This window comes from Pezoporus wallicus, unplaced genomic scaffold (assembly GCF_028554395.1).
Source record: "Pezoporus wallicus isolate ANWC-B61680 ecotype Strahan unplaced genomic scaffold, APGP_CSIRO_Pwel_v1 contig_12728, whole genome shotgun sequence".
Classification (NCBI taxonomy): domain Eukaryota; kingdom Metazoa; phylum Chordata; class Aves; order Psittaciformes; family Psittacidae; genus Pezoporus; species Pezoporus wallicus.
Window position 1 is genome coordinate 266027 of NW_026641132.1, and position 24862 is coordinate 290888.

Below are 24862 nucleotides of genomic sequence, written 5' to 3' on the forward strand. Positions count from 1 at the left end.
CGGTGCAGTGGGGCTTTCCAACTGCAAACTGAAAGGCTGGAGGTAACGTCAGGGGCTGGAGGAGGTGGTGGGCACCCAGCACAGAGACATGGGTGCCATCCTTCTCACTGTAAGGACTCAGCTGTTAAAAGCTCTTCCCTGGTGCTGGTAGCAGCCTGAGCCCACAGCAGCTGGTTCAGGGAGTTTAACAAGATGTGAGTCCTATGGAACATCAGCCCTAACGCCCTGGGGTGCTTGATCTGATGGGGACGGTGTTCTCTGCTCCCAGCGCCCACCAACAGGGAGATCAGCCTGGCCTTGCTGTTCACCCCTGGCATTTTCATGCAGGGCATTAAACCCCATGTCATTCCTGTAAGGGAAAACAGGCGTGGGACAGTGAGATGCAAGGGTTGTCTGCTCTGCTCCAGAATCACAGAGCTGCATGGAGAGTTCCAAGTGGGAAGAGGCAGGACTGTGTCTGTCGGAAGAGACAATAAAGGGGAGTACCATGTTATTAAAGTTAACTAGGGGAACGAAAACCTAGCGAGAGGAAAGTTCTTGCTTAATGACACTTTCATTACGCAATAAACTTTGATTCACCAGTCTGTCAAAATGTGCAGAGATTGCTGTAATGACAGGGGAGCGTGTTCTCCTGGCCCTGCCTCCCTGCACCGCTGCCGTGATCCTGAAAGCAGGAGGTTTTCATTAAGCACCCGGTGTTGCAGGGCTGAACTCGATGAACCGGGAGGTTCCGGCATGACCTTTGTTAGTCTGTAAAGTCTGGTCTCTCTTCTCGCCCAAGTCTGGGTTTTCCCCTTGGCATCTAACAAGTGGTTTTGTTCTTTGTAATGAGGCGTTGTGGAAATGGCAGTTTCTTGCTCACCTGAGGTGTTCCCAGCCTTGCTGAGGGCGTTCTGCGCTTCTTGCCCTTGCAGCAAGGCCAGCTTCTGGCTCCATATGCCTTTTCCTGGGCCTTTTGGGATGGATTCAGCTTGATGGAGTGGAGGGTTGGGCATGAATGTAAAAAGCTGATGACAGAGAGTTAAATAACCCATCAAGACTCCTGAATAGTTCATTTTGGGTATATGTAAAATATTTCCTTGGATACAGAAGATATTCTTTCAAGGGCTGATTTTCAGTTCTGACAACAACCAGCTCAGCAAGATGAGTTTTGGACTGACCTGAACCATTTTTTTTCCAGTCTCATTCTGTTCATGAAACTAAAGTGGATTACTTAAAACAAAATACACTTACTTCTTCAGATTACACACACCCAACCCCACTGACACAAAAGCCCTCTCAGCATCTCCCATCACCTTTAGAACGCAGCTGCCTTTCAGCGCACTGTCTCATGGTGCAGGATCCTTCTGGAGCCTGAGTGCGTGTGTAGACACACACACAATTGTGTGCTCCTCCAACCCTCATTTGGGTTTGCACTGTTGTTCCTAACGAGCTGCTGGATGAAGGGCAGGGAGAGGCAGGTCTGTTGGGTCTTTGCTTTTTCCTCCATCACTTCTTGGCAGGGCAGCTCTTGCTCTCACAAGGGACCAGCAGCTCCATACCTTCCTCCCTTCATCTCTCCTGTGCTCATGCTGGAGCCTTTCCCTCTCCAGTCAGAGACGTTTAGTGCTGTAAAAACCTGCTGATGGTAGTAAGTGTGGGCTGGAGAAGGTGTTTTGCAGCCTGTGCTGGTCGCTGTGTGTTGTCCCTCTCTCTGGCCCTGGGGTGGGATGTGCCTTGAGGTTCCCCACTTGGGTGCTCTCCATCCAGGCTGGGTGCAAGGGGAGCTCAGAGCACAGCCTCCCAGAATACGGGATCTGCCTGCTCTGAGCAAGCCATGTGTTTGCCATGGAGTTTGTACAAGTGACATGGTGGAAATCATTGGGATGGGGTGGATTGTGTGCCACAAGGGCAGAGCTGCATCCAAGGCAGTAATTGACCCTAATGCTTGTCCTGGAAGAGCTGTGATCAGCTGTGGTCCCATCCCAAACATCCCAGGCTGGTGCTTTGCTGCTCTTCAGGCAGGGTGTTATCCCGGGATAGTGTCTGTAGTGCTCCTGCTTGCTGTTCCCCCAGAGCTGTGCTTTGTGCTGCTGTTGGCTGAATGTTTCTCGAGCGTGTAGGAGCAAACTGCGAGGATTTGCTTAGTGAGTGTCAGTGAATGAAACACAAAAGGCCTGTCAGGGGGAACTGCTGGGTAATTACTATAATTTACAGCCTACATTTTAATTTTGAGCGTTATTTTTTCAACAATAAGGGAGCAGGAATAATATCCAAACCAGGTGAAGGCAGAGAGCTGGGTCCACCAGGAGCAGCTGCTTCACGTGTGCTCACTGCCTTGTGCTGGAGACTCCAGTGTCCCCAGCCAGACCAGAGGGGATAGCACCTCTGAGGGAGGAGGCTTCCCATCCCCTCGCAGGGCCAAAGGATGGAGACGCAGCACACAAGGAGGGTTGTGGTACAAGGGAGAGAGCTGGGCAAGTCTGTGGTCAGGGCACAGGCTTGATGCAGCAGAAGGTTGATGCTCAGAAGGGGAGATCTGGGAACTGAGGGTCCCCATCCAGGGCCAGTGGAGCGGGAAGATAGCACTAGTGCTGAGCTGGCCAGGGGTCCCAACTCCATGTCCATGCCTCATTTGGTGGCACTGCTTCCCTATGGAGAGGGGGCGTGATATATGTGAAGACTGTTGTGAAGCACATCAGAAGCATGGTTGCATCCAGCCACTGAGGGAGAGGTCCATCAGGAGCATGACAGCCTGGTTTCAAGGAAGGAAGAGCATCACCCATCATTGCAGCAAGATCACACCAAGCTGGCTGCCTGCGTGATGGTCCCTCTGGCAATGCCTCTGGCGCCTGCAGGGACATGGGCTTCCCTCTGCGCCCTGTCCTCACTGCTCTCCTTAGGAACCCAGTGCTCATCCAGCTCTGCCCTCACTGACTCCATGGACCTGGAGAAGTTACCTTCCTTGGGAATCAGTTCTCCCACATGCTGCAAAGTGCCCTGAGATCAGTGGAGGAAAGCAGTGTTGCGGTGCGCTAATTCAGCTTAGCAATGCCAACCACGCTGTCAGGATGCATTGGGTTCCAAAGTGCCAATCTTTTTGCGGTATGGGGTTATGGCATGTTTTGGCTGTGCTATAGTGAGAACTGCCTCCATCCTTGCTCCCAAGAGGTTTCATGGGTGCAAGAGGGGCTGGAGGATTGCACCAGGTACTGTCAGGCATAGGGGAATGAGATCACTTAGTTCTTCCCGTGTAACCATGATCTGATAATCCACGAGCGCCCATTAAGGGACCTTTTTATGGATTCCCTCCACCCTTGCCGAGCCCCGAATGGAGCAGGGCAGCCATGCTGGATAGCCTTGGAACTCTGCAGACAGCCGATGGGGCACGAGCTGATGGCCCCTGCTGCCCTCCGGTTTCTCCTCTGCACTCCAAGATGTTCTCCAGGCTTCTCCTCCCTTCCACCCTCTGCTTCCTGGTACCGGAGAAGAAGCCCCGGTGCACCCATAGTGAGACCAATGCCAATCCTCTCCCTATCCCTTCACCGGGGCAGCAGGACCGAGGTGTGCCAGGGTGCCACGGCATCCCGCCAGCGTGCCACTGGGCTCGCCAGCGCGCACATCCCCAAAGAAAAGCGCCTTTGATTCACTTGAGAGCGGAGGAAACTATTAGCCAAGCTTTGTTTTCCTGGATCCCTCCCCCTGCCGCTGACATTCAGACGAGAGCGAGGGAGACAGAAAGTGAGAGAGGGAGGCGGGAGCGGGTGCCAAGCGGCCGCACCCCTTGTCAGCTTGGGTCAGCGCCACGTTCGTTATTAATGCTCTGTCTAGAGGTCACATTCAGATGCAACGAGCCCTGGGTCAGCCAGAGGAACAGATTAGAGCTCGCTCGCTGCTCCGCCACATACCGACGGCACCGGCTCCCCGTCCTCGGGCTGGCAGGAGCGGAGCCGCGGCGCGCAGCCGGCTGCTCCCTCCCCTTTGCCTTGCTCCTGCCTTTTTTTCCTCTTGTTTTTAATTATTATTATTTCTTGGCAACGTCTGGCATCTCCTGAAGCCGCGCAGCCTCCCCGTAGCCCTGAGCGAGGAGGTGAGGTAGGGGAGAAAACACTGGAGGCGCTTCCATCCACGTTAAACAACCGCGGCTGCGGAGGGTTGGAAAGCTCCGGCGAGCCGGAGGAGCGCAGAGGACGCCGGAGGGAAGAGCGCTGGGGCCGGAGCATGTGTTCCCACCAACTTCTGCCATCGGGGTCAGGAGTCTTCCGCCTGTGACCTGGTTTCCAGCCCCGGAGCCCACTCGCTCGCCGCTCTCGGCCGCCCATGGCTCTGAAATCCTCTCGCCCCCAGGATTTAAGGAACCGGCTTTGCTTTCTTCTCTGTCTCCGGCTGCTGCGAGGGAGCGAAAGCAAAATGCGTGGGGAGGGTGTGAGCGGAGCACTCGCAGCGCTTCGCAGCGGGCTGCCGTGCCCGGGGGGGCTTTGAAGAAGTGCCCCGACGCCCGCGTCCTTCCCAGCCTGCCCGCTGCACGCTCCGGGCACGCTCCCTGCCCGCCGGAGCCGGACCCGGAGCACGTAAGTCCCGGCTTTGGGGTCCGAAGGATGGGGTTAACCTCAGCGGTTGCGTTGTAGCTGCGTGCCTGCGGGCAGCCCCTGCGTCCGGAGCCCCCGCCCCAGCCAGCGCAGCCTGCCTTGAGATCTGATAACTCAGTTAGTCATAGTTTCAGTTGCGCTGCGGAACCGAGGGCTGCGCGGTGCCGAGGCGGGCTGGGGAGCACGGCACAGAGGCTGTGGGGGTGCAGAGGCTCCGTGCTGGTGGAGCTCAGCAAACCAGGGTGCCTGAGAAGCCGAGGGCTTACTGGCAGGTCCTGGGGTGTCTCGGTTGGTCCCTCCCCAGAGGATTGCAATGTGGGTGCAGGTGCTGCTGTTTTGCTCTGGGTTTCGTGTAAAGGGAAGAGCTGGGCTGCCTGCCGGGTCCCGCAGGCAGGGGCTGCAGCAGCTTCGTCTTCATGAGCCCAGCACGGACACAGCCACCTGCTCCGTGGCTGCAGGCACCTCAGGGGAAAGGGCAGCCAGGAGCTGGCATCACCCGCGGCTTGCAAAGGTCACACCGTGCTGGGGACTGTTTGCACTGGCATCCATCACCCCCCAGCCCCGAGCTGTGCTGTGCCGCATCCCGCTTCCCGGGTGGCACAGCATCTCGCCCTCTGGAGCTGCCAGTGTTGCAGGGCTTTGCCTGGGGGGCAGCAAGTGACGCCCCGGCTGTCACACTTGGTGCAGGGCCACCAGCGCTGTGATGAGCAAAACCGGGGTTGAGCTGCTTGTTTGCTTTGGACAGCAGCAGTGGGTTGTGACACAGGGGGTAGGTTGTGACACAGGGGACTGTCCTGTGTTCCCCTGCAGCTTTCTGCAACAGTGGGGGGAGGACTCCCACCCCGGCTTGTTATCTGTCATGGTTGGTGGCCGGACATCCCTTTTTGTGTTTATTATTGTATCTGAGAAGTCCCAGCTTGCCAGCGGGGTGATGGAGGTCGTGGGTTTGGCTTAAGCGAGGCTGGGAGTTGCAGAGTTAAAGCTCAAACTTGTTTCTTGGCTTGCCACAGCCTTTTGTGGTGCTCAGCGCTGTGTGATGCCTGCCTCTTTACATGCAATTTGATAAGCCCTGGTGCTGGGACCGGGCAGGATACAGGCACCGGCTGGATGTTAACTCCTGCTGTGCTGGGTACTGGGTTTATCCAGGATGTGGGAAGCAGAGAGGGGGGGGGGTTCATCTCTCCTGGGGTACGTGGTGCAGGGCTCGCACACACTGGTGGAGGTGTGTCCGTCTGGCTCTCATTGCTTGTGTCTGTGCTGAGATCAGTCTGTCCTAGGGTGGGTTTGTTGTTGGGCTGACACTTAGGTCTGAGCTGGTGCTTGGGGCAGAGCCACGTTCAGGAGCCTGAACATGGCACTCATCGTGGTCCTGAGCCCCATGGTATCAGAGCAGCCAGGGGAGGGGTTGGGGATGAACAACAGAGATACCCAGGCAGTGTCTCTTCCCAGGCTCTGTGATTGGTGGCTTCTGGGCAGAAAACCCCCTAACAAAAGAGGGTGATGCCCTTGGCAGGTTCTTTCCCTGCTGGTTTTCATCTTGAAGTCACCTTTGTGGCAGTACCTTGCCCCTGGGCTCAGTGTCTGCATCCTGTGCAGGGATGCTTTGGTGCAGGGGAGGATCGGGAGTTTTTGGCCTGAGTGTGGCATCATGTGGGCAGCCAGGATCCAGCCAGACCGGCAGGACCCAGCTGGACTGGCAGCATCTGGCAGGCTGGTGGCAGCTCCAGCTCCACTGGGCACCATGGGAAGCACCAGCCATGCACCAGGAAGGACTGCTGGCAATGGGGCTTTATTTCCCAGCAAGCCTGGATTGTGCCCACCTGGATCTTGTCCAAGAGCCTGGGATGGAGGGACCAGGGAACTGCTGTGCCTGCCTGTGTGCTGTGGTTGTGAGCTGCAGGACCAGGGGTGTCCAGGACACCCCTGTGGAGCCCGCAAGGACACAGGGTGCTGACTTGTTCCTTCCTCCTCATCTTCCTCCACCCTGCTGGGTTGCCCCAGCGCTGGCAGGAGCCTCATGCTCGGGTGGCACCATCTGGCCAGGATTGCCAGCCCTTGGCTTGGTGCCTGACCTGGGAAGCTGGTTGTGCTCACTGAGCCTGTGATCAGCACTAATCCGCAGCACGCCTCTTCCCAGCCCAGGACATCACCTGGGTTTCCCTGCCTGGGATCTTCCTCCCCATCCGTAACAGGACCTCATGCTCCAACCCCCTGAACTGCCTTGTCACCCTGTTCAATGTCATCACTGGGGCACAGGAGGGTGGGAAGAGCCTTTGCTTCATGCTAGGGACTAAGAGCTGCTGTCCTAAGTTGTCGTGGTCATGCCAATGCCTCCTGCAGCCATCCCAAAGGGAAGGGAGTGCTGCTCACCTTCCTGACTGCCTGGTGGCTGGCCGAGACGTGGCTGTGGGACGTATTTTGTTCCAGAGGTGGTTAGCATAGTGCCTTTTTTCCCTCTTGGAAAATAAAACAGCCTCTTCTAGGCCAGGGGATGACCTACGAAGCCGTTCAGACGGGTGCTAGTGACCATATTGTTCCTGTGGAGTTTGGCTTGTGCAGAGGATGTTTCCCATCCTGTGTGGATAATGCTGCCATTATGTGAGTGTATCTGGTGTTAAATCCTTGCTCTGTATCCGCAGGTCTCCTTGAGCATGGGCGGAACTGGTCGGCCATTGCCAGGATGGTGGGCTCCAAGACCGTGTCACAGTGCAAAAACTTCTACTTCAACTACAAGAAGAGGCAGAACCTGGACGAGATCCTACAGCAACACAAACTGAAAATGGTGAGAGCCCCATCGCAGCCCACATCGGCCTGTGTCGATCTTTCCCAGCAAGTGCTTGCGTGCTTCCCACATCCAAGGGGGGCCTTCATCATCTTGGAGGGAAAGCTGTGGGGAGCGGGAAGTGGTGCAGGAAAGGGTTGCCCACCCATCTGTCCCTGGGAGGTCTGGAGGAGGGAGAGCTGCTGTGTGGGAGATGCCTGGGCATCTGGAGTGCGGCTGGTACGCAGGGAGATAAGGAGCAGCAGGAGAAGCGGGGCTGCTCCTTGTTAATCCAGGGCGTGAGCTCAGTCCTGGCTGCGCAGATATTTTGCTGCTGGTGAGGTTGTGCTTTTCCACCCTGGCAAGGCCACACAGTTCTGTGCCTTGCAGGTACCCCAGTTACCTGGTGAACTGCCAGTTTGTTCCAGAGGAATTCAGCGGTTTAGGACCAAAAGGCTGGTCCCAACATGGATGTAGCTTCTCTTTGGGGCTGCAGGCAGATGCGCACATCCCTCCGTGCCTCAGATTCTTCATCTGAAGGGGCTAATGCTGCTTCTTTCCTAGCATGTGGTGCAGAGTGTGAATGAAGAGGGGCTTGCTTGATGTTCTGGAGATAGGATGGACTGCTAAGAGCAACTTAAGCATTATAATTATTTCATTTGTAGAGTATCCTGGGGTTCCCAGTTTCTGGCTAATAGAATTCACATGGCTAAACCCCAAGGGGTGCTTTGAAAATGCAAAGGACAATGTTCAATGCAGGAATCTCTCCAAGCAAGCTATTACAGCAAGAGTAAAAAGACAGACAGGAAAACATTCAATGACTCACGCAGGAATTTAATATCCTAGTCAGTCTATAGGAATGAGAGAAAGAGAAGACATCGGCGATTCTTTATTAATTCTCTATGCACAGACACTCCTGTGTTCCCATGTTTCACCCAATTGTTTTTAGAAACAAAGCAAACAAACTGTATAAAAGACCCCCAAACCGATAGAAAGGCTGGGATGAAATGTGCATCAAGCCCTCGGAATATAAAATGTTCCATCAGAAAGAAATCATTGTTCATTACTGGGGAGAATCTGAAATCAGCTCATACAGCTTAACTGGCAGTGCAACCGGTGTGTGTTCATTTACTCCGCTTCATAATGTTGCAGAAATTATATCACGGAAGTGTTTTTCTGCAGAGCCACATTTTTCCCTGCATCCGTCCCTCCAAGGCAGCCGCTAGACTTCTCCCGTCTAATTGCTCACTCTCACTTGCAGTTTATATCAGCATCATCATTTTAGGTTTTGAGCATTGGAGGCTATGGGATTCGGTTGTGGAGAAGAACAATGAACATTCAGCTGTTATTTATTGTGCTCTATTGTTTTGTGGCAACAGCAGATGCCAGAAAGCTGAATAAAGTAAAAGAACAACTGAGATTAAATTGCCATAGACCTTCCTTCCTGACTCCTAAATATATTCCCAACCAAACCAAGCCTCCAAATCTCATCCTATACCCAGTAGTCATCCGTGACCTCTGCGGAGGGAGCATGTGGTGAGGCAGCGTGGCATCTCCTAGTTCTTCCATGACATTCCCAGGTTATTCCCTGACCTCACCACCACCAGCTATTGCTGATGCTGTGCGGAGAAACACAGGGGCTCTGCTTTTCCTCCTCTCACTTAATGAGGGTAAACTTAATTAGCAGATCTCACTCGTTTCCCACATGGGGCTCATTAATACTGCAGCTTCCTCGTCCAGGTGGGTGTGACACAGGGTTTCAGCAGTGTGCAGGTGACTTGGAGTTGCTGCAGGGACAGGCAGGGAGCAGTGACCGGTGTGGGATGGGAAGCAGAGCCTGGCAGGGTCCCTCTGTCCCCAAAGTGTGGTGCAGAGCATGATGTCCCCACTCCCCGTGCTAGGACAGTCCTAGGTGGGATGGGGCTGTGTGTTTCAGAGGCCCCTTGTACTCTTTTGTGCTGGCCAGAGCCCAAGGAGCTCTGGGGATGGGGGGAACTTCCCTCTGAGCATCCAGGGAGCATTCAGCATTAGGAGGTAGAAGGGTTTGGGTTGCAATGGGCAAAGGTGTGTGACATGGTGATGCTCCTTTTCCACCTCTCCAGAGCCCACATGGTCCATACACTCCTACGTGCCATGTTGGGGGTTTTCATTTGAAGACCCATCTTTTTGCTGGAGAGGTTCTTAACCCAGGAAAGGAGCATGCAGGGGCTGAGGAGCTGTGTCAGCACACGCAGCCCTATTCCTCCTCTTCCCTGAGCTGCTTAGCACTCACAAGACCCTTGTCCTGCCTGTTTGAGGAGGGAAATTCCACTTTGGTCCTAGCTCAACAAAGCTGGATGCTGCAGATCCTCACCCTCCTCCCTTTCAAGCACCTCCATGGATCAGGGTGTCCTTGCCAGCCGGCTGCACCGTGGGACAGGCAGCCTGTTACTGCTGGGGCAGGGTCAGGCTACCTTGAGGCTTTGCTTTATCTGCCCCACTGTGTGTTTTGGCTTGGGTTCACTGCCGAGCACTCGGCTGTGGCCCAGGCATCAGCGTCACTTAGCCTTGAAATTGTGCATGCTGCGCTCTCTAGTATCAGTGTTTGAGGAAAGCAGAGCTTGGGGATGCACGGTGTCCTTCGAGCTGCTCTTTTTGTTAGGGGTTGCAGACTAGGCACTGTCTTCACTAAGACCTCTTGGCGGTGTGATTATCACTTTAGTGTAGTGATTGCTGGGGCTTGTTTTGGCTTGTGCAACAAAGATGGGCGAGTTGCTCCTAAGTTGATCCTGCTTGAAGGACGAATCCTTTGGACCAGTCTTGAGCAATGTTTCTTAAATTCCTTGCTTTTTGAGTGGTGCTGGCTTTGCACAACAAAGCTGCTTCGGGAGGACAGCCGGGTGGCATCTTCTTCTGGAGGGTGAACAAGTCTGCCTTGCCTTGGTGCAGAGCCTTGGCCTTGGGATGGGGAACTGAGACCCTCCTGAGCACGGTGGCAGAGAAGTCCTGCCTGTGGGGTCACCACTGCCTCTTCCCATCGCTGCTGCCTGCTTCTGTGGCAGGGCATAGGAGTCACTCTGTGGTTAGTCCTGGTCCTGGTGCAGTCTCAGATACACATCGTTATGTCACATCAGTCTGGCACTGCCAGGTCCTGCTCTTAGGAACGGCTGATGCTGATGGGAGGTACCCGTATTGATGTCTCCGTGTCAGTAAGAGGGTTTGGAAGCTGTTTTGGCTGTTGCTGCCACATCAGATGGTGAGTACAAGGAGAGACCAAATTTGTCGGGGTGGCTGCTCTGCCTGCGAGGTAGAAAACCAGAGAGATGGGCAGTGAACTTGAGTGGTGGGAGGCAGTGCCCAGTGCCTGGGTGGTGAGGGAAGAGCTGCCCATCCCTGCCAGGCTGGGAGTCAGCGTGATGGGGCTGGCTGGGTTCCTGGTAATCCGGGAGGGCAGCACAGAGGAGCAGGCATGGAGAACCCCTCATGCTGGGTTCAGTGCCCTTGCTGTGCACAGCCCATCTCCTCAGTGGTCTTGGCAAGGCAGACTGCAGAAGTAGCACCAAGTGCTGGATGCTCCTGCAGAAGTACCTGGTGTCAGGTAGGGAGTAGAGACCCCGTGGGCTGGTATAGCACAAAGTGAGCATCAGGGTGCTCATAGCAAATGGTCCTGGCACCTTCCCCTGGCCTTGCTGGTAATTGCTTCGATTAAGAGTATGTTATGAGACAGGAGATGCCTGGTCCCAGGCAGGGCTCACAGAGACACTTCGATGTCTGCTGCAGTGTTGGTTAGGATCCCATGTCAGCTGTGGGAGCCCCGTGATTCATTACGGAGGCAGAAAGGGACCCCTTTCCTGGGCTGGGTGCCAGGAGCAAGACTGCACGAGGGGGCTGGTGCTGTTAGCATTAGAAGAGGTGGTGGCTTGAACATATCTCTAGATGTAGCTGGGATCTGCTGCCTGGATTTCACATCATTTCCCTAAATAACAGCAGTGGTGCTTGCCAGGAGAGGGACCAACAGTGCCTCCAGGGCAGCTCATTGACAGCCCCCAGGACCTGGCCAAGTAGGGTGCTGAGGCAGAGGCTGGTTCCCAGCTAAATCCCCAGTGAGGAGCCTGCTCCTGCCCGCGGCTGAGTCACGGACCCATGAGTAAGAGGCAGAGAAGTCTTTGCCATAGTAACGTCAGCGCTTTGTCACCACATGAGCGTGATGGGGAACTGCTGCTTCAGACAGAAACGTGCGAGTGCTGAATCGGTGCTGGGGCAGAGGCGCGGACACCGGCACTGCCAGGGCATCGCCGCTGGGATGGGGTGAGGGCATCACAGAGCTCTGCCTTCCGCCCACTGCTGCTCTGAGCCTCCACAGAGCTCTTCCTCAAGTGCCTTTTTCCCCTCTCTCCTGCCCAGCTTGATAAAAATAGACTTTGAGCAAGCAGCGTTTCCAAGCAAAAAGCAGTTGTATTTGTTTGTTTTATCTGGAAGTTTTCTAAAGGGTTGAAAAGTTGCAGGGTTGGGGGGAAGAGAAGCGAGGGGAAGGGGGGAGCAGCTCTTCCCAGCACAGAGGTCCCGCAGCAAAGTTAACGTTTCCACCATGGCTTTATCTTTTCATCCATGTAAATAAACATCCTACACGCGTCATTCTTGTGGGGTTTGCAGGGAGAGCCGGAGATGATGGGCCTGTTCCTACTGGTAATATTTACTCAAGCAACAAGAGCAGGAAACAATAGCAAAGCTGAGACTTTTCCTTTGGGTCGGTGGGAGGGAGCAGCTGTCTGCACCCTCATGGCTGTGGCACGTGCCCCAGCGAGCAGGGACGGGGCTGTCTCAGGGCAGGACGGGGGCACCATGCAGCTCACCTTTGGGTTGCTGTGCTGCATGGACCATTCCCAGCATGGGAATCAAAGTCCTTTGGCAGCGCCGGCCAGGAAAGCTGATGTGTGGAAGTGTTGGTTGGGGTATGTGGGGCATCAGCTTCGTTATCTGCGATGAGCGTCAGGCCGTGGCCTCTCGTGTTTGTGTAGCTGCAGGTTGCGCCTGGAAATGCGCAAGATGAGCACGTTGTGTGCGTGTAATGCACGGACACGGGACCACCAGGCTCTGCCAGCCCTGTCCTGGTGACTTCTGAGTGTGTCACTTGTCTTCCTGTCCGTGACGTTGCTGCTGTATAGGCGCAGTGACACCTGAGGCTGGAGCTCAGTGTGGAGCCAGGCTGGCTGTTGCGTGTTGAACGATGGTGAGCCCAGGCTGCTGGGCTTCGGGCAGGCAAGGCCAGTCCCAAGGGTCGATAATGGCAGTGGGGAGGGCGATGGCAGTGTTGGCATTTCTCTTGGCCCTTTGGGCAGGACCGGTGCTCTCTGCTCCCACACAGCTCCCCGTGGGCTTTCCTTCTCACCATTCTCTGCCTCTTCCCCAGGAGAAAGAACGGAACGCCAAGAGGAAGAAGAAAAAAGGGACCGCCGTTCAAAACGAAGAAGCCACCTTCCCTCCCGCAGCCGAGGACGAGGAGATGGAGGTGTCAGGGGCGAGCGGAAACGAGGAGGAGATGGCCGAAGAGGCGGAAGGTGAGCTCAGGACTCTTGGCTTTGCTGCATGGTTACAGCAGAGGCAACACATGGAGCCTCTCCAGGGCTGCAAATGTCAGTGCTCACAGGGGGTCACATCTGACACCCCAAAGCCACACCGACGTGACAACATCCCGGAGCATGAGGTACTCGTGGTATTTTGGATGCCTCTGGATTGCACGCTTTTGACAAGTGTCCTGGATCACTGCCCTCCTCCTGTGTCTGTCTGGATGGTTATTTTTGGGAGCCCTTTGGTTTCTGATTTCCATCAGCATGTTCTCTACAAGCTTGCTGCTTACCAGGGCCTGGCACGCTTGGGTGCTCTTGTAAATCACATTTCTTGGTACTTCCCACCAAAGAAGGGTCCCTTCACACTCAGCAGGGTTAGATAGCCACCACTGTGGGCTCTTGAGGAGCTTATCATGGGCTCAAGGAGGGATAACCCACCAAGGTTTGTGTGTGCCCATCCCTGTCCCGTCAGGGCATTGCTGCTGCTGGAGGCCAGCACTGCCAGCAAGGGCAGGGGAAGCTATGGTCTCCCACCAGCAAAGCTGATGGATCTTGGCGGGTCTGTTCCTCCTCCTTACCCTTTTAAGGCAGCATTTTCCTCCCTCCCAGCCGTACTAAAGAAAGGGAACAACTTGAAAGTGACAATTTTCAGCTATTTATCGCTTAGAAAGCGCGGCAGTTTGGAGTTTGGAGAAAATGTGCATAATTTTCCAACAATAGCCCCATTTGACTTCTGTCAAAGTAATTTAATAACTTAACCAGCACTCTGGCACCACGCTGGTTCCTGGCCTCAGCACCCAGGCTAATGGGACTCAAAATGGGAAATCTTTTCAAATCATCTTGGCAAGTGACTCATTACAAGGCAGATTCCAGGTAAATCTTTGTGCGAGGTGATACATGACTCAGAGGCGCAAAGTAAAAGGTGGTTATTGCTCTTTGTAAGAGTGCTCGAGAGGAAACAACGTATTCTTGAGATTAGAGACAGGGCTCTTGACATGCCCCGAGCCTTATGCTCCAAGTATTGTCTCCTGTTCTGCTCCTGGTGTGGGCTGAGGAGATGAAGAAGGTTGTAAGCAGAGGGGATGAAAAGCACAGGCACAGAAGTGGCAGGGTGGGTGACATTTAGGATGCTCAGGCTATAGCTTGGAGTCAGGGGACCATGTGGCTGGCCAGGGAGAAAGGACTTGGTGTGGGGGTTATGGTATCACTGTGGAATCAGCATCTGGAAGGAGTGTGCTGGAGCTTGGCTGAGCCTGGAACAAGCCACCATTGGATGTCTCAGTGTGGTGGTCTGCGTTGAGTGGCAGTCAGGGAGAGTTCAGCTGAACATGCCATAAACCTCATCCCTGCGAGGATGATGGGACACCTCATTGCTTGGTTGCAAGTGAGTAAAGGGTGGAGAAGGCTGAGATTGCTGATGAGTCTGGCACTTTTTCCTGCCAAGGAAGGATAGATGTGCTTTGACACAGTCTTGGGACATAGTCCCTGTGTGCCACTCATCTCACCACCACTTGAAAGCTGTCTGTGCTGCTATGGAGAGAGGCAAGTCAAGGGATGCACATGAAGAAGCTTTTGGGCTTGAGGTCTGCTCAGTGAGGACACGCTGAAATGGGTTTGTGGAAGGCTCCTGGCTGTGTTTGTCTGGCAAAGGCTTGAAGGGAACAATCTGCCCAGCATTAGAAACAATCTCTTGGCATCACCTTCATCTGCAGCAGTTCATGGACGCTTGTGCTTCCAGCTCATTTTAAGCCATTGGTGGCAGATTTGAGAGTGATCTTTTCCATGTAATAATTAACCTGTCCTGCAGCACTGCCAGCACTTTGCTTTCACTGACCCTGACCTCCTTTCATCTGCACTGGCAGCTTAAATAACAATAAACACACCAGTGTTTTGGGATGGTCCCCAGCTGCCCTGGGGTGGCAGAGGCAGGGACACAGGCGATGTAAGTCAGCAATCAGAGTGTCCCTGGTCCTGGGGGAGCAGAGCTGATCCAGAGCCATGGGTGAGAGGGTGAGGAGGGAGCAGGTCCTGTCCTGCAAATCCAGCCAGCAGCCAGGGTTTTCCATTAAAATCCAGCTTCCCAGTTGCTCCATCTCCAGGCTTTTGGGCGTGTGGGTTTGTGTTTGGGTGAGGGTTAACAGCAGTTGTGCTGGGCAAGCGAAGAGGCCCCCAGAGCATCCCTTTGCTTCGTAGGCTCTGGATCCGGGGATCCCGGCGCAGCTCTCCCAGCCCTGGGATCGTCTCCTCCTCGGAGGAACGAGGGCGTTCTCCTCCCAAGGGAGGGGGTGGAGGCAGCGATATGGGAAGCAAGAATCTTGGGCTGATCCTTATTTTTATTTCTTCCCTTTTCTCAGCTGCAGTAAATAACAGCTCCGACACCGAGAGCATTCCCTCGCCGAGGCCTGAAGCCAAAGAAGGAGGCGAAAACGGGGCCAAGGCACCACCCGGGCCGGGAGGTGACTCCGGCACAGAACCGGCAGTCAAGTGGGAAGAGGCTCCAACACCCCCCGACGCTCCCCCAGCTCCCGCTGCCAACCCGGCTCCTGCTGCCAGCCCGCAGCCGGAGGCAGCTCCCGAGCCACCCAGCAGCGAGGAGAAGGTGCAGGAGGACCTGGTGGTGGACGTGGTGAAAACGGAGGAGCCGGAGGAGAAGGTGAGCGAAGAGCCCTGCAAGAGCGAGGTGAAGAAGGAGGAGAGCGAAGACAGCCAGGAGAAGGACAAGGGGAATGACAAGAAGGCAGAAAGCAGCGTCAGTGGCGCAGGGACAGCAGGGACGGAGGGGACACCCAAGGCCGAGAAGAAGGAGAGCCATAAAGGCAGTAAAGGCTCCGGGGTGAACCCCGACAGCGATTCCAGCGCGACCTGCAGCGCGGATGAGATGGACGAGCAGGATGCTGTGGACAAGAGCAGGTAGGACTGGGGAGAGAGGTGGGCAAGTGCATGGCCCAGGGCCAGAGGAGTATCTCTGTACGTGCTGCACTGTCCACATGCACGCTCCTGAGCTTGGGAATATCACTGTTGAGGGGCTCCCACAGCCAAAGGGACAGGCCTGGCTCTGCCCTACGTGGTTGTGACCCTTTGGCTATCACTTCCAAAGGGGCCGTTACACAACGGGCAGTGCGATGTCCCAGCGTACGGGTACTCCTGGGCAATGGCCGCGGGCTGCTGTTGGGTGCAGGGCTGGTGGCAGCCCGTCTGGGTGACGCAATGGAGCAGGACGTGCCCTTGGGGACGGCAGTTGTGCAGAGCACGGGCTGGTTTGCCAGCATCCAGGGTTGGGAATGGTTTCTGAGTCGGTGCTGGCAGGAGAGAAGTCACGTCAGGGACATGTTCCCAGTGCAGAGAGGGGGTGAGCTGCTCCCTTGGTGGAGATGCTGTTTGGATCTGTAGGGGGGAATTATCTGTCCTGGCCATAAAGGGAGGAGAATGGTGTGGGCTGTGTGAGCTTTCCTGGGACTGTGCCTCCAGGTATTCACCTGAGCCGCTGCAGTCCTGAGCCCTTCATCCACCCCTGGAGCCAGCAGCCAAGGGTGATTCTGACCCTTCATGGATTTCTCTTGGGGCAAGGAGGTGAAACACTGGCCTCCTCCTTGGAGAAGCGTTCTTCTCTTCTGGCTTTTCCCACAGAGCTCTCCCCACCCAGAGCCTCATAAATAGGAGGAAGATTTCCTGGTTTTATAGAATATATATGAATACATATATCTGATTTTTGTAATGGCTCCGGCTTCCATCTGTGCTGGCTCCTGGGCCAGATGGGACTCCTGAGTTTGCCATTGAACACAGGGAAAAGTCCCTCCCTGCCTCAGAGCTGGGCTGGGACTGGAGACTGGCATTCCACATCCCTCCCATGGGCTTGCAGGGGGCATTTTATTGGTGAGAGGGGTGCTGCCAGGCTAGGTGGGTTGTACTCAGTGCTGTGGATGGGGCTGTTTGGAAAACCAGCGGAGCAAAGCAGCAGGATGAGGCAGTTGGGAGCCATCGTGCATCTCCACCACTCTTAATGTTCTCCATGCTTTCCTTGTGATTGATGTGGGAGCCAGTGGGTGAGTCCTCCTTGTGCAGCAACATCCTCCACGCTGCCCTGAATGAGCAGCCCCTCGCTGCTGAGCAGCTGGAAGCAGCACTGATGATGCTGAGGGGCGGTGCGGGTGCTGCTGGCCTGGGCCCCATGGCAGGGCTGGGGCCTCTTGGCTGCAGTGCTCCTCTCCAGCGGTGGACAGAGTCCAGCACCACCCCTCCCCGCCCTCTCCTCCTTCCCAGACGGGAGAAAGCCTCCTAGCAAAGGGAGAGTGAGGCCAGCGGGGCTGTGCTCCTTGAGTTTAACATTAACCCAGCCAAAACCAGGACAGCAGCAGCTTGTACCGACTTCCCAGCAGCAAAGGAGCAGGTCTTGGGAACGACTTTTTCATCCCCAGCTCCTCGCTGAGTCAGCGCCTATCTCGCTTGTCAAACAGTTACCAGCTTCCAGGAGTGTTAAACATTAAACAGGCATCCCACAGCTCCCAGGCCACTCCTCTTACCCGGCGTGGCGATGGAGCACGAGTGATGGCAGAGCCAGGCGGCACGGGAATGCTGCAGCTCACACCAGTGCTGGTTCTGATGCTCCCAGTGATGTTCTCCCCAGCTGAGGGCTCGCAGGCGGGTACCGCAGCCCCGCTGCTGCAGTGTGACTCGCACGGAGCAGGACCAGGCTGCCGGGATGCCACGTGAGCCGCCCCATCACCGCATCACCCGATGCTCGCCCGCCCACCGCGCGCCGGCACGGCGTGGGAGCGCTTCCCCGCGCTGGTGAAGGCATCAAGCTGTCCACAGCATCTCCCAGCAGGGGACAGAGGGTGGCTGGGGTTGTCCCTGCGGTGAGAGGGGAAGGTGCAGGGTTGGCGTGTGATGTTGGGGCAGCCTTGCTTGAGTCCTGCAGTTCACGCTGGCAAAGACAAGTCCAAGGTAAGGAGGCAGAGCCTTAACTCGTCAAAGCTGGGGAAGGCAGCTGATTAACTGTGGTTCTGTGCAGCGTGCTGCGCGAGGGCTGCTGCTGGTGCTGTCGGTACTGCTGTTCTGCAGGGGGCCACACCAGATGGGGACACATGAGGGAGGCCCTGCATGGTCAACCACTGCAGACCTGAAGTGCACATAGGAGATGCCTGCCTGTGAGCATCAAGCCACCAAGTGTGGCACAAAGCCACCCTTGCACTATATGTCCTGGTCACTGGCATAGCCATAGGTACAAGGGCTCTGCTGGGCAAGCATCATGTTGGTGCTGTGGCCCTGGATTGGGGGAGCCCATTGGGGAAATCTGGTAGCTGTTACCTTTGCACAACCGCTGTTTGTGCAAGGAATTGTGTTCAGGCCATGTGTCAGTGTGTTGGCTTGTCTGGCAGTGAAGCTTGTCCGTGGTGGAGGGTGAAGGAGGTGTGGGAACGCAGTGTCCTGGTCACCCCCAAAGCTTTGTGCCTTGGAGGGTCTGTTTCCACACTGCAAAGGCTCAGCCATGTGCCAGCCCTTTCCTGCTCAAATCCTTTTCCCGTCCCTCCCACTGCTATCACCCATGCTCACCCATTGGGTCTGGAAGGCCCCCGGGCTGTCATCAGGTGGATGTGAGGTGATGAGGATTGTTCATCTGGTGACTCCCAGAGCAAAGTACCCAACAGACAGCCCTGCGTGCAGCGCAGGATCTGCTGGGAGGGACGTACTAAATTATGCAATTTGCATATTGATGAGCTTGATACTTACCCTGGCTTCCTAAGCTCAGGATCCTGGAGGGCTTTAGAAAACCTGATGATCTTAAGTGTGCTTAAATGCATCTCTGTAAGCACTATGAATGCACAGAGCTGCTGCTGGGGTGGTTGCTCTGTTGGGGGCTGGTGGGAGCCTGCTTGTCCAGCTCTGGAGCATCAAGCTGTTCAGCTACATATCCTGCAAGAACTGCTGTGAGCAGAGCAGTGCTGAGCACATCTGTCCTGGGCCAGCAGTGACAGGGACGTGGAGCTGGGCCAGCACTCCTGGGTCGGTCACCTCCTGTGAGCAACAGCTCAGCATGGAGCAAATGTCTCAGGAGCAAGTGCCAAGTGCCATTGTCCCCAGCCATGTGCCTCAGCAGACTTTGGGGAGCCCTGTGTCCCCCACAGCATGGCTTCACAGCACCCATGTTGCATTTATCAGTGCAGTTATTTGGGGGGCAGCTCAGATTTGCTGTCTTTTGCCTGGTCTGCCCTGGGTGCCTAATGAGAGCACCCTGGTCTCAATCTGGAGGTGAGTCCCCTCCAATGCTGGCCACTGTGCAGAGCACGGGCTGGGGGCAGTCCCCGCACCGTGATGAGTTTATTCCCTGCACATGGCCCCGCCACACTTGTTTATTCATCCAAGGGTGAGCATGGAATGACCTTGAAATTTATAGGCTGAAGAGAGCAGTGAAATAACAGCTAAAATAAACAAATCAAGCTGTAAAGCTTGAAAACTATGAACTGGCTTCAACAAACAGGAGGGAGGGAGAGCAGAGTTGGTCTGGGGAGACGTGGTCCCTGGGGTCTCAGTGTGAGCTCAGGAGCTGGGCACACTGAGGGTTTGACCCATGGGTTTCACACACCTTCATCCTTACCCCATTTCAGTGACACTGTGGAGATGCTCACACTGTTTGCAGAGGGGCTCAGCGCGGCTGGCTGAGTGTTTGAGGCAACTCAGATAGCCAAGGGAAAGAGCAAGTAGTGAGGGTGCAGGGCTGTAGAGCCACTGGGCTGAGCATCAAATCCCATCCAAATCCAGCCTCTCATCTTTCAAGTGATCTGAGCACCCCAGTCATGTGCATGTGGTTGGTTGCCCAGGTTTTAGCACTGTGTTAAAAGATAGTCCTTGAAGAGGAGCCCGAGGCTGATCCTGAGTGCTGGGAAAGCACCACGTGTGAGCTCCAGCGAGGTAGCGTGATGCCCATATGTGAAATCTGAACTGGTTGCCTTACTACTCTGTAACTCCAGGCTCCAGCTCTCCTTTGGGTTTACTGTGGACAGAAGCAGATTTGATAGAAATAGTCAGCACTGGGGATGAGCCAGATGTAGTGATCTTACTTGAGCACAGAGCCCCACATGGGTTGTCTTTGGAAAGCAGGATCCCATGCTCTGCTTCCTCTCAGACTTGTCATCCCAAAGCACAGCTGCCCCGGGTGCTACCCGGGCCAGGCTGTGTTGCCCTCATAGACCAAAATGACCTGGGGACACTGCAGCCCACCAAGGTTGAAGTTGAGACACCTCCATAGCAGCAGTGGGTCCCCACAGGCTTTGGGTAGCATGGCAGATCATCCTGCAGGAGCCCAGCAGCGAGCAGTGGTCCAGCACATTCCTCTCTGATGAAAAGGGTGTCCTTTAGGCTAAGCAGCATGAAACAGAGGGGTGCAGGGCATGGGGAACCAATGGGACATGTGCACTGCCTGGTTGACGTGCATGTTTTGTGTCCAGGTTGCTGTCCCCCCGGCCCAGCCTGCTCAACACTGCCAGCGATGCCAGGCTGAACTCCTCGCCACAGAAGCCACTGGACCTGAAGCAGCTGAAGCAGCGTGCTGCTGCCATCCCTCCCATTGTGAGTACCCCATTAGAGAGGGCTGGGACTGGGAGCACAGTGGCTGTGTGTGCCTCCTGCGTGCTCTTCCATCAGGCTGTGTTGCCTGCATGGTGTGTGGCAGGGTTGGAAGGACACGCTCATCCCTGTGGATGGCCAAGCTCATAGTCTGCACAGAGCCGTGCCTCTGGGCAGGGTGAGCTCCCTAGCAGGCAAGGTGCTCTCTGTGCCGAGTGTGTTCCCAGTTGCTGGAGCAGCTCTGCCAGCAGCATTTGGATGTCCCTTGAGCTCTTTGATCAGAAAGTCGTGGGAGGTCTGGCCAGAAAAAGCTTCTCATTGCCATATGACTGCTGCCTCCCGTTGCTTTAAAAAGCAAGGGTGCACCTTCCCTCTGCTTCTCTTCATCTCGTGTGCTTGAAGGAAACCGCCTAAGAAGTGTTTACGCTCTTCCTCATCCAGAGGCTCTGCTTAGGCTGTGACAAAAGCACCCCGGTATCCCCAGGGTCTACACCAGAGGAGCAACAGCACGGGGTGGGCAGGGAGGAGATCTGGGTTCTGAGCACTCGGGGAGGATCCATTCCTGATGCTCTTCCAGTTTCCCATGTTAAAGCTTAAGATGTGGCTGCTGTAGTGTAACATCTGGCAAAAGCTGCAAGCACTTAACTATAGATCAGAGGTTTTAAACATGGGAAGTGTGAGCCTCTCTTGTAGCATCACCAGCACAGAGCTTATACGCTTATGTGATGGCTGGTGAGCTCTGAAGCCCTGTTTGTTGGGCTGGTAAGACTTGAAGTGCTAGTGTGGGGCAGGTGCTTCTCATGACACCTTGATGTCTCCAGGACTGCTATGGGTGTCAGCAGCACGTGCCAAGTGTCACCAATTCGTATTGCTTTGCAGATTTCCGAGGGTTTCTCGGAGGGGATACTGCAGAGTGGAAGTGTGAAGCCTCAGGTGCCTCCCCATGCCTTGGCCCTCTACCAGCAGCAGATCACAAAAGCCCACGAGTCTGCCCGTGAGGACGTACCCCCGAGCAAGCTCTCCCAGTCCCAGCAGCAGCAGGCTGAGAAGGAGCCGCAGCAGCCAAGCAGCAGTCCCAGGGGAAAGAGCAGGAGCCCCGCTGTTGGTGACAAGGAAGGTAAGGGAGATGTGCACGTTCATCCGCACAGCAGCACCCAGCGTGTGCAGCTGTGCGCAGCCAGCAGCTCTCCTCCTCTTAGGTGAAAGCTTGCTTCAAGCCTTGAAAGCTCTTTAATAGCATCTTGAAGCAGGACGAGAGAGGCATGGCTAATTTCCCATGTTCATTAGACAGTACATGATGTCTCACTGAGCCTACAGCAAACACGGGGCTAGTGTCGAGCGCTGAGGAGGTGAAGATTGCCTTTATTAGCGGCTCTGCCATTCACTTGAGAGCAGAGGGGCCTGGAGGCATGCCAGGGTTCTGGGTACAATGGCTCTTTTCTACCTTGCTGGCTTTCTATAAAGAATGCTTTTAATGCTCAGTGGGGACCATTATTTCATTTAAAATCAATGCTAATACTGTGACTCGGAGTCCAAAGGTTCCTGTAAAGATTCCCAGTGCTTTCTCCCCGGAATAGCTCTGATGTGGTTTGGCTGCCTAATGAGCAATTCAGAGTTTCCCACCGTAGAGCATCTGAAGCATTATTAGCTTGAGCACCTGGGGATCAAGGTTAGGGAGAGACGGGAAGTCCTAATGAGACCATCCTCTAAATGTGTTTTTAATCTGAGCATCAGAGTCTGTTCTAGTTCAGACTCTCTGTCCCTGCCCCTCATAGCCAGCCTGTGGTTCAGTTGTGTGTGGAGATGCTGTCACCAGTAGCATGATCAGAGGAGCAGGGAAGTTGGGCAGGGTGGGGTGCAATACCCCCCAGTGCTGGATCCTGCATGGGGATGGATGCAGCTGTAATACATGGAGATGGAAGGTGGATAATACTGCAGTGATGAGGCAGATCTGCACTGGACCTGGGCTGTGATCTTTGCTGGAAGATTGCTGCATGCTGCACTAGTTCACCCTCAGGCAGGCAGGATCACAGCAGCCTGCTCTGCAGTGTCCAGGCCCAGGTATTTATTCCCCAAGCTGTCCTGTCCCTCTGCACAGTGACATGCTTGCCAGAAGAGTTGCTTGCTGGCACTTGACCAAATGGGGTTTTTTAAACAATAAATATTGCCATGTGTGCATCACACCTCCAGGATGTTTTGCATATAAGGAAGAGAGGTGCTTGCTCACCTGGCAAGAAAGGGAGTTTCCACTGAGTCCTGGTGTTGCCACCCATGAAGTCCCACCTCCAGCTGATCTCAACCTGCTGTGCTTGGGTTTGCTACCCACATGGAACAGTTCCCCTCCAGCTCTTCTCCCCTGGCAGCAGCTAGTCAGCATTGTTGGTGTCCCAGTGCTGCAGCTTCCTCCTGATTGCAGGATGATGAGGAGATGAGGCAAATCTCTGTGTGTGTGTTAGGTACAAGGCAGGGTTTAAGGCTTGGAAATGAACCATGTCATTCTGCAACCTTTTGGCACTATTATTATATGCAAGGGTCTGATTGTCTGGGTGGATTTTTTTATGGCTTTGTTGTCTGCAAAGCACCATTGGCTTGAAACATTTTATTCTCTCATACCTCTGTAGTCCTCTGAATTGTGCATGTTAATGAAACTAATTCTTCCTCCCTGTACCCCTGCAAACATTTCAGCAGGTCTTGGGCTCCAGCTCTGTGATGTCCAAACCCTGCATAGCTGTGCACGTGTGCTGGGTACCACAGCAGGTCTGGGTTACATGTGGACCCTAGCGAATCTTAGGCTGCTCTTCTCTGTGATGGGAGTGCATCTCCCGTTTGAAAATGAGCAGGTCTGTGATGAATCACCTCAAGGAGAGAAATCAAATCCCCTGAAGCCCTGATTTCAGTTCAGGAGTTGCTCAGTGCTGTCTCAGCTTCTTGGAGCACATCCCAGCTGTGGATCAAGGATCAGAGGGGAGATGGCCAGATAGTCCTGGCAAATCTGTGTATGTCCCTTCCCTCCCCTGCTCTCTGAGGCGTCCCAGTGAAGTGGCAAGCATCCAGACTGCGGACATCATGCAGCCACACCACCTCATGTTAAACAGGCAAAGCCTTCAGGAGAGCAGCCCCTTGCTGCCTGCTAGCAAGGGGTCAGCTCCCCCGGAGCAGGTACTCCCGTTCCTCCCCTGCTCAATAGGAGAGCTTGAACTCTTGCAACTGCTCCAGAGATCAACATCCTCCTCACCGCTCTGGATCCGCTTCAAAGCCAAGTCTTGCACACATCCTGGCCGAGGCGTTGGCTGCCTCGCAGCCGCTGGCTGGGGCTCTATCGGCTTGGAGGGCAGCCAGCCCCAGCCGTACCTTCCTGAGCACTGCCCTCTCCTCCTCCCAAGATGAGCTGCTAATCGCAGGGCCAGGCAGAGGCAGCCCTGCCTGGATCTCACCCGCAGGCAGCCGGATCCCTTTTCCCTTTGCCGAGCCGCCGTGGGGCATATCTTTGGTTATCGGCGGTTTGAAAGGCAGCGGTATGTTTTGTGTTGATTTTGTCGTGTTTCATCTGGCCTTTGTGGGCGACGGGGAGCCAAGAGCATTAATTTGGATGACGGATCATATAAACTCTGACTCCTTCGCTCCCATTCCAGGGGCTTGATAAACGGTAATAGGAACTCTCTCTTCTCCCTGTAAGTGCTATTTTATCAAAAGCTGGCTGAGTTATAGCCACCCTCTAATGCGGGGGCAATTAGGAACTGGACACATTTCACAGGCTGGAGAGAGGCATGCAGGGGAGGGGATGGCTCCCGTGGGGAAGGGAGGAGAATGGGGCTCTCCAAGAGCCATCCAGTGTGCACGTAGCCTTGGCTGACAGGGCCTTGGCATCGGAGAGCATCTTCAGCCGGGACATCCCAGTGCTGTTTGTGCAGGGGTGAGTGAGGCTGAGCTGAAGGGGGGAAAACCAGGGAGCGTGGATGTGCCAGGGAGTCTGTGTCAGTCTGGAGGACGTGCCTCTATTCCCCCATACTGGCAGGATGAAAGGATCCTCGCTAGGATCCAACGTGGGGAGAGAAGAGGCTGCAGCCAAGGTCCAGCCCTGCCAGGCTGCAGAGGTGTGAGTGCCTGGACACCTTTGTGTGCTGATAATGGATTTCTTCTCTCAGTGAAGGGGACAAGAATAATCTCTCAGCTTCTGAGCACACCGAGCGTTAATAACGGTAATGCAGTAAAGCCTCATTAAATTGGGCCTCTGATAATCTACTTGCCCTATTATTAGGCTTAGCAGGATTGAGGCATCTATTTTTATCAAAAATTGATGGTTAAAGGCTGGCTTCATTTGTGATTGCTATTGTTTACTGCCCAGTTTCTAATTTCTGGTCGATGCAGACGTTACACAGGTGGATCTGGGCAAGAAGGGCAGTGCAGAATTAAGTGGTTATCGA

General features: G+C 54.9%; 1 protein-coding gene across 9 annotated transcripts in view; it reads left to right on the forward strand.

Annotated features, from left to right (window-relative positions):
* The window catches only part of NCOR2 (nuclear receptor corepressor 2), a 160423-nt gene that overhangs the window by 107514 nt on the left and 28047 nt on the right, over nucleotides 1-24862 (forward strand). For all 9 annotated transcript variants that reach the window (XM_057422080.1, XM_057422085.1, XM_057422086.1 and 6 more), the window contains exons 17-21: nucleotides 7208-7350; nucleotides 12719-12866; nucleotides 15230-15785; nucleotides 20321-20441; nucleotides 21318-21555. In XM_057422080.1, coding sequence (XP_057278063.1) covers nucleotides 7208-7350; nucleotides 12719-12866; nucleotides 15230-15785; nucleotides 20321-20441; nucleotides 21318-21555 — 1206 coding nt within the window. The remainder of the gene's footprint in view (nucleotides 1-7207; nucleotides 7351-12718; nucleotides 12867-15229; nucleotides 15786-20320; nucleotides 20442-21317; nucleotides 21556-24862) is intronic.